This window comes from Polypterus senegalus, chromosome 9, assembly GCF_016835505.1.
Source record: "Polypterus senegalus isolate Bchr_013 chromosome 9, ASM1683550v1, whole genome shotgun sequence".
Lineage (NCBI taxonomy): Eukaryota > Metazoa > Chordata > Cladistia > Polypteriformes > Polypteridae > Polypterus > Polypterus senegalus.
Window position 1 is genome coordinate 179,753,656 of NC_053162.1, and position 12,808 is coordinate 179,766,463.

The window sequence follows — 12,808 nt, forward strand, 5'->3', positions numbered from 1 at the left end:
CTCAGTCTGTGTGTGTGTGTCTGGGTGTGTGTGTGTGTCTCAGTGTGTGAGTGTGTGTGTTTGCATTGCTATCTGAATGGGGACATACGCCTGACTGCACACCAACACAGTGAGGACCTCTGACCAAGTGGGGACCAAAATGAGGTCCCCATAATTCTGCCCATTATAATTAATGCAAAATTGCTTCCTAAGGTGTGTACCATCAAAATCTACCATGACCCCAAAATTCATATTTCAATGAGTAAAATTTGTGTGTGTGTTTTGCGCTGGATGCTCACAGTGTGTAAAACCCCCTACAGACACTTTGCGGTACTGCAGTGTGTTTTGGGGCTGGATGCTCACAGTTTTTAAAACCCCCTACAGACACTTTGCAGTACTGCAGGGTTAAGCACACTTTTGGTCACATGGCAGCAACACCGGATGTTCCCATTAGGTGCGTGCATATGGAGGAAAGATCGAAAGCCCGAAAGGATAAATCACAAACTGTTAAAAAAGGTAAACAGTGTTTTAATAAATGTTATGCTAGAGTAAGTAGTTAATCGTTGTTATTATTATTATTAGCCAATGAAGATGACGTTTTTATCTATTTAAAGCTTTGTTTGAATAAAAGTTTGTCAGGGTATGTTGTGTTTGTTGGTTTTTAAGAAGACCCTGCTTGACTATTTTTATATGCCAGCTTTATTATGCATTTAATTTTAAAACACAAATTATGCGTGTTTATATTCGGGAGTTTACATGTATATGTGTACATATATGTGTATATATACATAGAGAAAGAGAGAGAGAGACATATGTTGAAAATGAGAAGACAACGAATAAATCCGGAAAGCGAGGCTATTCGGTATGTGAGGTCATCTTCGGACAAATGCGGTTTGGAAATTAAATGTATCAGTTCAGAGAAAGGTAAGTTGTTTATAACCAATTTATTTTCTTAAATTATTAACATCGCATTTATATTAGCGAAGTACGTTTCACATACTCGGTCGTTCGCAGGACGTGGAGTTTTTGCGGTGGATGCATTGGAAAAGGGTGACTTTGTGGCCGAGTACCGCGGTCAACTAATAAACGGAGCTGAAAGCGAGAGGAGGAGGCGAGTGTACCATCCTGCCGCTGCTGTCTTTCTTTTCGACTTTAAATGGAATAGGAAAAGCTGGTGGTGAGCTGTATTTATTTTTCAAATTTATGGTGAAAGTGTACTACGGTCTGTTCCGAAGTTAATATTGCAATAGTTAACAAAACGTCAGAATGAAAGTAAACGGCAGAAAAAAGTAATACTACCAGACAGTATAATCAGGTTTCCCTGTCTCCGAATAAAAAATAAATGCTTAATAAAATACTTTATGATATATACAACAAATTTGCTTTAACATAAAAAAAAAAACCGGTATAATAATGACCTGATCGCGTACGTGTAATGCAGATATGCTGTCTGAAGTGGCGGGACTCCTGGAGAAGCAGCTCCGAGATCCGCGTTCTCAGACACCGCAGTTAGTAAGCACTTTATTTAATGGAATCAGCCACCTGCTTCGACTCTCTGTCCGCCCTTCTCTGCCTTAGAGGCAGTTCATATGCCCACTGTCCACCTGCCCTGTGAGACACGGTAGCGGCCGCACACTCGGGCAGATGGACTGTAGCAGCCTGGAAACGTGTCTGAAGTGCTTCAAGTGCTCTGTCTGCAACATAGCGATCGCGGAGCTGCTTTTATGTCAGTTTCTCAAGGTAGTCCTTTCCACGTAAGTGAGGAGCTTGCCCTCTCAGGCTCAGACCCAGATGTGCTACACGATTATTTCCACGGAACACTACTCATTCTAATACATGAGGCAAATTGGCTGTGTGTAATCTTTATGTATGTATTTAAACTGCACTGCTGTTACAGCATTGATGGAGCCAAAGATGATGGCTCTGTTGGAAGAATGATAAATGACAACCACAAAAGTCCAAACTGCAAAATCAAGAAACTGGCAGTAGATGGAATGCCACACCTCTGCCTGTTTGCTTTAAGAGATATTCTTCCTGGTGAAGAAATCACATACAGCTATGGAGATGGACCATGGCCTTGGAGAAAACAGGTAAGAACTGTAGTCTTTATTTATGTATTTAGGATTAGTTTAGGTTGTTGTCACCTGTGAAGTAATTATTTTTGTGTTTGTATGCAGGGAAAAGAAAAAGCCACTATTGTGTCATCACCATTACAGACAAATGACAAGGTAACTAAATCTACATTATTAATCTATACAGGCATTTTATTTTAATAAATTAAGACAGTTTTTCCCAAACTCGGTCCTGGGGACCCCCGTGGCTGCAGCTTCTGTTTTAATTAAACTCCTGGACTAATTAAGTGAACTGATATTTCCCAAGTTCTGTGTTTAGGGAACAATACAGAAATTAGAAAAATAAGTTTGCTAAAAAAAAATATTAAAATGTACCAAGCAGTTATATAGGAATAATGTATTTTTTTTCTTTTTAACAGTGTTTTCATCGTGATTTTCATTCTACTTTTCCAGGTGTTCTAATTGTTTTATTTATCCACTATTTAATAATTATACTAATTAGTAGGTCTGACTTTAAAGTAGTTGCAGCCTTTGATTATTCCGTGTTGTTTGCCTGGGTGTCTGCTCTGCTCATTTTAAATTGTCATTATTAAGATACAACGAAGGAGGAAAAACTGCACAGATAAAGGGCAAAGTATAATGAAATCAACAAAAGAGAGTTAAGCATTTAAATATATCATAAAAGCAGAAATATTTTTAAATGTAAAAATCATGCTGCTTTGCTTTTGAAATGTCGAATAAAAAAAAAAATACCAGCTAATTAAATGAGCTCAGTGTTATCACTTATTAGGAGTGTGGTTGGAACAAAACCTGCAGTCACAGGGGGTCCCCAGGGCCGAGTTTGGGAAAAACTGAATTAAGATATTATTAAAGAAGTACCAATAGTACACAGTATACATGCATTGCAATTTGTTACATTGCCTGAGTCTATATACTTTATTGCACTATTTTTAGATAATAAAGCTGTGTGATTGGAAGTGGAAATATATTTTTATATGATAATAAATTTAAGAAACACAAATATAGTGCCACAATTTCAATTAAAGGTATGAAAATGGATGGTGTACACTTAATTATAGGAAAGTAAGAGAGGAAAGAATAAATATATGGTAAAATCGTTAATTGCAGACTCATTGTAAAGATTTTCCTAAACAAGAACATATTAGTATTCATTAGCATAATTTTGATATTTGCACTATAAATTTTCAGAAAACATACACAGTGTATGACTTAGTGAAACTTGTTTCCAACTTTTGTAGCACATAAACAATTCTGAATGAAACATGTGACAGAGAGAAAAATTAAGTGCACACACCAAAAGAATAAATGTTGTTTAAAGAGGAAGAAAAAGTATGGCTATCGTTTTGTGATATCATGTAAATCATGCAAAATGTACAACCATCTACAAGACCTAGAAACCCAGAAACTATTCAAGTAACTGAAAAGTTACTTAATTTTTTATATGAACAATTTAGGCTTTTTTGAAGTTAAACATATTCATTGTAATAGGCTACTTTTTGGATTATGTAAAATATAAATTAACCCATATGAAATAACATTTCATGTACATACCATATAGTGCATATAGAAATGTGACTACTGCTGATTCAGAGTGCAATTTTTGAATCACAGTATCTTTGAATGAGAATTAGGTATTATAAGGAACGGTCAAGTCCTATCAAAGGTTTACTTTGGGCATTCATACAGTATTTATGACAAAATATATTTTAAAAATCCAACAAAGGTTTTAACATCTTTCATCAAGTGGGAAACCAGTAAGTTCATTTTAGTATTAGAAGTATTATTATTGCATGTAAGACTGGAAAGTGATAACAGCATACCTGCCTTTATTATGCATTTGATCAATATTCTGTTTTTAGGGCACTGGGGAAAGGGATGTTGCCCAAAGCCAGATCTTGGCTCAACAGCCTACACTGGCACAAGTAAAAGGCACTCTTGCTATTGATGAACAGGTACAATTCTTTATAGCCTTAAACGTTTATTATTAGACAAATACTTTACATCACTTAATGGTAAAATGTTATATATTATCCATTTTTTTCACTAATCATTTAATTATTTTTGCCTTCTCAGAACCCTGATGGAAGAGAGAAGACCCTCAGTCATAGCTTAGCTGAAAAGACTTCTGAACCTCAAGAGAAAGAAGCAGTTATTACTAATGAGCAGGTACAGTTTTTTTACTTAATTTGCAAATATAACTAGAAATACACAGTATATATCTTTTAATGGCAAGATGTCTTATTTTGCTTTTAAATTTTAATCTGCTACAGTTTATTTCACAAAGCTGTTTTGTTTAAAAATTATATAGTCATTACACATAAGATCAGTTAACTACATTCCTCACTTGCTTTATGTTCACATGATGAGAGTGATCTGAAATATATCTGAATCCTCACAGGAACTGTGTCATTGTTATGCATTTCTTACTGCCCACCCTACTTCACTGAGGTCCCCCTAATGAAAATGACCTGAAGTATGTGTGAGAGTCCCCATAAGGGCAGTTAGTGAAGATGGGGTTACTTGTGCTACCATCCCCCACTTGCTTTAGGTCTACACAATTGTTGTGACTTGAAATGTGTGTGAGTCCCCACTAGGTTACTTAGTGATGATGGGGTTTCTTGTGCCACTGTCTACCCACTTAGTTTAGGTCCACACAGTGTTTGTGACATGGAATGTGTGTGAGTTCCCACAAGGACAGCGTCTTGTGTTTTAAATCCTAAAATATCTTTTTATTTCACTGAGGTCCCCTTAATGAAAATGACCTGGAATGTGTGAAAGTCCCCATAAGGGCAGTTATTGAAGATGGGGTTACTTGTGCTACCATCCCCCACTTGCTTTAGGTCCACACAATGGTTGTGACTTGAAATGTGTGTGAGTCCCCACTAGGTTAGTTAGTGATGATGGGGTTTCTTGTGCCACTGTCCACCCACTTAGTTTAGGTCCACACAGTGTTTGTGACCTGAAATATGTGTCAGACCCCACAAGTATAGCTACATAAAAGATAGATTAACTCCTGCTCACCCCTTACTCTATGTCCCCACAGTGAATGTGAACTGAAGTATATGCAAGTTCTCACTAGGATTGTTGGTGGTGCTTCAGTACTTCTACCTCACTCAAATTCATTTAGGTCGCCATAATAAAAATCAACTGCTATAAATGCTAGTTCTAATAATTATAGTTAATGAAGAAAAGTTGACTCTCCTGTATGTGTTGCACTTATTCTTAAGACCTAATGAACTGTTGTCTTGTCTCCATATTCAATATTCAAGATTTGGCCTGAAAAATGTATTAAGCATAATCTCATTTAATTTACATTATGTACAGCATAATGTAAAATCTGGTATTCTGTTATCCCTGTAATTGCCTATAACGACACTTAACACTTATTTGAGCAGAAAGTATTTGATTGTAACTGGCCTTTGCAAAGTGTAAAAGTAAAAAGCAACAATGATAGCAATAGTAGGAATATTGCTACTATTGCTAATAACAACAGTAATAATACTAACACATCGTAATGTGTGTCAAACGAATATGACACCCAATTATATTTTTACAGACTGAAGACAACAGTGGATCTGACACTGAACCAGTTTCTTTAGAAAAGAGAGAGCTTGACTGTACTGTGCCAAAACTTAAGCGCTCTGACAGTGTTATTGTAAGTTATACCTCAATGGCATAAACTTTATAATTCAATATTTTCACTATAAAAATAACAGTGAGTATTTGATAGTGGGTTTTGAAATATTAAGCAATTGCTCATGTATATACATTATTAATAATAAATATAAAACAAAGCAATCATTAATCAAATAATGTAGTTTTCAACACCTGTTAATCAGTATGCAGTATAGGGATTTGTTTCTAGATGGCTTTCTTATGTTTTTAATAGGTGAGCGAGGAGATGCTTCAAAACTGTTCTGAGTCATCAGATTCCAGTATGAACCACAGCGATGATGACTACATTCCTAAGTCATCAGAAGAGAGTAGTCCAGACTGCAGTAGTGACTGCTTATCAGCACACATGAATGACAAAATAGATAAAGATGAGAAATCCTCTGCGTCATGTTCCACGTGTGATAGAACTGTACCTGATTCCAGTGTTTCAGACTCTGAAATTAAAGAATATGATCCAGTATCTGTAAAGGCAGTTTCTGGAAAAAACTGTGGAAGAAGAGTATATGACAAAAAACATTTTTGCCTTTTCTGTGGTAAGTCCTATGCAAAAATTGCCAGGCATATTGAACAAATTCATCGCAATGAGACTGAAGTTGCTAAAGCTCTCCAGTTTCCAAGAAAATCAAAAGAAAGAAGACTTCAAATAGATCTTCTTCGAAACAGAGGCAATTTTGCTCACAATGTGGAAGTTTTAAAAATGGGGAAAGGAATGCTCGTACCTCGAAGACAACCTAGAAATTGTTTGCCATCTAACGATTTTATGCATTGTTTAAATTGTCAGGGGTTTTTTTTTATTTAAGAAACAATCTTTGGCGACACATGAAACATTGCAAGCTTAGAAAACATGACCAACCAAAACCTGGAAAAATAGGGTCCAGTCTTTGTGTGCATTTGCTGAACCTGTGCCTCCTGGTGTTGACAGTGGCCTTTGGAAGCTAATGAGTGAAATGATACAAGACAACATTTCACTTGTAGTCAAGAAGGATCCCTGCATTTTACAAATAGCACGACATCTCTTTAACAGGCTCGGTTCAGACATATCTAAAAATGAATACATTCGTCAGAAGCTTAGAGAGCTTGGTCGTTTGTTGTTATGTGCAAGACAAATAACACCATTGCAAAATATGAGAGACTTCATAATTCCATGTAACTTTCCACATGTAGTAACAGCAGTGAAATGTGTTGCTGGGTACAACCAGGAGAGTGGCACAATGAAAACTCCTTCATTAGCACTGAAGCTTGGCCACAGCCTTCAGAAAATAGCCAATATAGTGGAAGCCCAGGCAATGGTAGAAGGAAATGAAATGATGGAAAAAAATGCTCAAAGCTTCCAAAAATTTATGAAACCCAGTGGAATGAGCTAATTTCATCTGTAGCCCTAAGATGTTTGAGAGAGTCAAAGTGGAATGCACCTCAGCTTTTGCCTTTTACCGAAGATGTGAAAAAAATGCATTTGTATCTTGATGACAAACAAGAAGAAAATTACAAAAATCTTCTAGCTGAGGCCTCTGCAAGAAACTGGGCAAACCTTGCAAAAGTCACTTTAACACAAATTATTTTGTTTAATCGCAGAAGAGAAGGAGAAGTTTCCAGAATGCTTCTAAATACCTTTTTGTTAAGAGATGTATCAGATTTGCATGGAGATGTTGTTCTTGCTCTTTCAGAACTAGAGCAAAAGCTTTGCCATCACTTTATCAGAATTGAAATTAAAGGCAAGCGTGGAAGGAAGGTTCCTATACTGCTGTCCCCAGCAATGCACAGAGCAATGAAGTTGCTTGCAGAAAAAAGAGAAGTATGTGGTGTGCCATGTGACAACAACTATATGTTTGCAAGACCTTCGGCTCTATCTCATTTTCGTGGATCTGATTGTATTCGACTTTTTGCCAAAGAATGTGGAGCAAAAAGTCCTAAAACACTTTCATCAACCAAACTCCGAAAACACGTGGCAACTCTGTCAAAAGTTCTTAACTTGAACGATACAGAATTGGATCAACTGGCTGATTTCCTTGGGCATGACATTAGAGTACACAGGCAATACTATCGTCTCCCAGAAGGCACTTTGCAGTTGGCTAAGATCAGCAAAATTCTCTTAGCTCTTGAAACTGGGCGCCTTGGAGAGTTTAAAGGAAAAATCTGGAGGATATCACCATTGATCCAACTGGTAATGACCATTTTCTTTCTCTCTATCTGCCTTAGTGTATACATATGCATAGCCAAACTTGGCATACTGCATAGCAAAGACAACAGCTGTAAATGTAAAAATAGTTATGAATTTTGGCAGATGTGTCATGTTTGACATGACAAGGGCACCTCCTCCTTTCTACCTCCACTTTGGGTATACAAATATGTTCCAAAATGTGTGATTTTGAAGTATGCCTTACATGCTGATAATTTAGTGTACTGTAGAAACCCACTTTTTTAATAAAGACAGACATACTCTGAAATTAACCTAATCTAATGGCCCTGGTCCACTTGAAGTGAACAATATTTAGATAGATAGATAGAAATACCAAACTATTCAAACATGAATATGTTCATAATTACATTCCTAACTAGTAGACATCTCTACCAGAATTCCTGAGCCAGTTTTATTTTTGTAAGCATTTACTTTCCTTCTTAGTATTCAAAGTTCAGTTTTGTATTTGACTATCGTGTATAGTGATGTATTTAAAAGTAGCTCCTATTTTTTTCTTTGACTTTTATTAAAAGATCTTTTTTTACTGTAGAAAAAGTAGTGATTGAAAATGAAACATCAGAAAGTGAGGAAGAATTGAGTGATCATGAAGGTGATGCAGGTAAGCTGTTGTACATTTTACCTTACTTTGTAAATCCATTGGTGTTAAAGTTTATGGCTTTCTAACTATTTCTAAAATAATTTGACAAAATTTTGTTTAATTGATTAGGTTAAATAATTCTTGAAATTTTGTAACATAATTGGTTATGTTGTGTTTAGAAATGCAAGTAAAGCAGATGAAACGAGCACATGGCGAAGTTCAGGAAACAAAAGTTAACAGTGTTTGCCAAGGTGAGTACACATCAGTGCTACAATAAAGATTATTTTTTTAACTAAGCTATACAGAAGTTTATGTTCTGCTAATTGGAATTTTGTGGTGCAATTTTTAGGTCGTAAACGAGTGAAGAGGACAATGTGGAAAGAAGAAGAAAGAAGAGCAGTGGAAAAACATTTGGCCAAATTTATAAATATATGTAAAGTGCCAGGAAAGAGAGAGTGTGAGGCCTGCATCCAAAATGAACCACAAGCTCTCAAAAATAGAGATTGGCTGGGTGTGAAATTCTATATAAAAAACCGAATTACCTCACTGAAGAGAAAGGTTTAAAACAAGTGTTTCCATTATCAATGCTGTTCATTTAAAGTTTAGTTATGGGAAATAATTTAATCAGTTTACATTAGGTCTTTTCATGGTATTTGAAAGCAACAGTTCCACAAAGCCAGTTACTTGTTTGCTCTTTAACAATTTGTATTTCATACGTTTATATGCACTTACATAAAGATATACACACGGTTATTTACAGGCTATTTCAATCAAGGACAGTGACTCTAACTTGTGTGGTGCCACCAGGAGACTTGGGCCTTGGTAGCTTTACTCAGGGTAGAAAGCACTGGTGTTGGGTTACTGATTTAAAAGAATTACCAGTAGTGAATCAGAGTAATTATTTCATACTGCAAACTTATAATACAGAAAACCTGCAATATTTACTGATTCCGTACACATTAATTTTAAATTAAATTGCTTCTTCATAACATACAATTTGATCACACGTTTACAAATATTGCAGTACTCATTAATTCAGATCAATTACAAATATATTTGAGCAATTACAGCTGAAGCTAAGATGTCTTGAAATAGTGAAATCTAAATATTTCTGGATCAAGCAAGTGTCAAATATCTGAAATGGGAGGTAATTCCAAAACAAATTAGCTTCAAGGTCATCGTGCTGTTTTACACTTAGATTTGGCTTTGTTATGATGACATTGTTTTAGGTTCAGTTATGTATGTTTATTGCATATTTAGTATAATGTGAGCAATGTTCTGGCTGAAAGAATATTGTGAACTTGAGTCTGGGTGCTCAGTTTTAATATTTGTTACTAAGAGGTGATGTAACTCAAATATAATGTGTACAGAAGCCAGTAAATATTGTAATTTTTAATATTCATCAGTTGCTTTTTTGCTTACATTGATAAATGAACGTTTAATTAGATGCTTTGGATTAATGTTTTAATTACTTTTTCATAATTAGTACACTGGAGTTGTCAATGTAGAGATGTTTCACAATGGAATACTGTATGCATGGAAGGCTATTCTTCAAAGCCAAGTAGTAACAGTGAACCTTAGCCAGGATGAAGGTGCATTTTTATTTTTCTCATTAAAAAAAGGTTAATTTATAAAACGTTTTATTTTATTTTATATATATATATATATATATATATATATATATATATATATATATATATATATATATATATGTGTATATATATATATATATATATGTATATATATATATATATAATATATATTTATATATTATTTATATATATATATATATATATATATATATATATATATATATATATATATATATATACAAAAAGTAACAGATGCTGCAGATGGGCTAGCATCCCAGCCAGGATGGGTGTGGGTCTCCTACCTGATTGGTGAGGCTTGTATGTTTGAGCAGCCTGGAGTAATTTGAATCTTTACTGGGATAGATGATGTTCCATTATCTGGGCAGGAGGCCTTCATGGATGGATGGTGTGGATGGAGGCACACCCTGGCCAGGGTAGTTTCTGCTTCCATTCCAGGTCAGTAGGACTTAGTGGAAGGGGGGAGGAGTCTGTCTCTCAATGCAGTGTGCTACCCGAAGTCCCAAGTGGATACATCCTCTTTAGGGCCATCCCATGTGTGCATCTATGGGACTGCTTGGGAGTTGTAGTACCTGATGGGCATCTCTGCTATAATATTGACTGCTGTAAGGATGTTCCGTCTGTAGAATAGGTATGTCCTTCCTGAGTAGCTCTCCATGGCGGCTGCCAAAAATCATAGCAGGGCTGCCAATCGGGACTACGATTCTTGGGCAGCCCTACAAGTGCACACGTGGGAGTCCCTACAGATGGATGTCACCACCTGGTGCTAGGGGCACACAGCCCAGAGAGGTAGTCTCCCTGTATCCTTCCCTTAAGTCCTCCTGACCGGAAAGTGAAGCAGCAACCATCCTGGGCGGAATGTGCCGCACCATTCAGCCATGAAGGCTTTCCAGTTAGTAAAGGGAATACAATCTATCCCAGCAGGGATTCCAGTCGCTCCAGGCTACTTATCCATACAGGCCTCCTGGCTGGTTCATCTGTCTCATATGTTAAAATATAAAGCTAATATATTAATATAGATATAAATAAATTAGTATGACATTTTCATTTTATTCATTGAACAGATTACCTGTCATTTGTAAAGAAAATCACTGTGAACATGTTGGTTAGACTCGCATACAGTACAAGCCTCTGATCTGATGTACCAGTCTTATTACAGTGGTATCATTTCTTCTAACTCTCAAATAATGTAAATAATGTAAATTAAATTTACTCAATGTTTTACAACATGCTTCCTCAGTTTATATGTTAAGATGTTTATGTAGTGTTTTTTGTGAGACTGATTTATTTAATAAAATAAAATTTAAAACGTTCTCCAAGACTTTTATTTTGTTTAACATACACATTCCACTGCTAATGTCAATAATGTCTTGGACAGAACTGTTCAGTGCTGGTGTCCAGTTGTTGGCAAGGGCAAGAGAGTTTATAAGGTAGATTTAGCTTTTGTGTGTAAAACTAGAGAATTCTGTGTGGCATAAAATTCACAGTTTATATTTAACTACAGTTTATCTGTTGAATGAATCTTTATTTCAGTTGAACTCAACTTGTGGGGGGTTGTGAATGCAATAAGATGCATCTTTTGTTTATATTCTCCCATGTCCTGTTTCAGAGCTTTGTGAAAATCAACTGTCAAAAGTTTTAGTAGATAGCTGTACATTTGCACAAAGTGTCAATGTGGCCTGATGGACCACGCTTAAAATGGTCCTTTATATGCCAGAAGATCAACAATGCCATCTGCATTTTTTGTGTTTTGTTAGCTTCAAGCTTCTTTTATATTAACTTCTTGATGAGGACTTGAGTTTAAGATTCATAAAACAGACGTCACTGAGGGCAATATTTCTTAAAGAATTCAATGCTGATTCATAGTAGAAATTCTAGGTGTAAACATTAATAATATGGACAGGTTTGTGTCTCTTGTGCTGTGCTTGTTTGTTTGTTGATTAATGATAGTCAATGAATTGGAGATGTTACATTCAGAACAAGTATTGTATTCAAATTTTCATTTAAAATTGCTAAAGACCTAACAGGTGTTGAACTGAATAATATCTGGCAATCTACAATTAAGTTAATTTCTTATTCGCACACTATTGAAGTGCTTCACAAGTATAACATGATCGTGCTAATGTTTCTTTTGGCCTCAGTAAACATCTCTCAAATAGGGAGATTTTTCAGACAGAGCCATGGTTTATTTATTTGTGCAAATTTGTGGCTTAATCAATGAGATTAATGAGAGTGATCATCTTTTGAAAACAGTAAAAAAAAGTGCATTATATTATTTTTAGTTTCAAATTAATTGTCTGAATATTATGACTGAATTGAAAGTGGTGGTTGTTTACAGTACTGACTTGATTTTTAATCTTCATTTAATAGCACGTGCTTGTTCAACAAATACACCAATCAAAAGCTATTAAAGCTACTGAGAGGTGAAGGGATGGGAGAAATTATCAAGGGATGTGATACACTAGGCAGCAAATGAACAGTCAGTTCTTGAAGGTGATGTGGTAGAAACAGCAAAAGAGGGCAAGCGTAAGGATCTGAGAAACTCTGACAAGGGCTACGTTGGGATGGATAGATGACTGGGACAGAGAATCTGCCTTCACTCTCTTCTTAACCTCTCTTCCACACTCCCCATTACTCTGTACTGTTGATCCCAAGTATTTAAACTCATCCACCTTCA

General features: G+C 35.8%; 1 protein-coding gene across 1 annotated transcript; it reads left to right on the plus strand.

The window, feature by feature from the left end:
* Nucleotides 1-270: 270 nt before the first annotated feature.
* LOC120536081 (histone-lysine N-methyltransferase SETD5-like) lies at nucleotides 271-10,148 on the plus strand. Its single transcript, XM_039764442.1, has 11 exons — nucleotides 271-903; nucleotides 994-1,156; nucleotides 1,877-2,069; nucleotides 2,157-2,207; nucleotides 3,932-4,024; nucleotides 4,146-4,238; nucleotides 5,629-5,727; nucleotides 5,962-6,109; nucleotides 8,474-8,542; nucleotides 8,701-8,772; nucleotides 8,871-10,148. Exons 1-11 carry the CDS (start codon nucleotides 684-686, stop codon nucleotides 9,083-9,085), a joined length of 1,416 nt encoding a protein of 471 aa, XP_039620376.1. The 5' UTR covers nucleotides 271-683; the 3' UTR covers nucleotides 9,086-10,148.
* The last annotated feature ends 2,660 nt before the right edge of the window (nucleotides 10,149-12,808 follow it).

Excerpts from the sequence above, each read along its gene's own strand:
- LOC120536081 (XM_039764442.1), top strand. The coding sequence starts at position 684 with ATGCATTTAATTTTAAAACACAAATTATGCGTGTTTATATTCGGGAGT. Across the intron at positions 2,070-2,156 it reads CATGGCCTTGGAGAAAACAG|GGAAAAGAAAAAGCCACTAT; the intron begins GTAAGAACTGTA and ends GTTTGTATGCAG. Across the intron at positions 8,773-8,870 it reads AGTTAACAGTGTTTGCCAAG|GTCGTAAACGAGTGAAGAGG; the intron begins GTGAGTACACAT and ends TGCAATTTTTAG.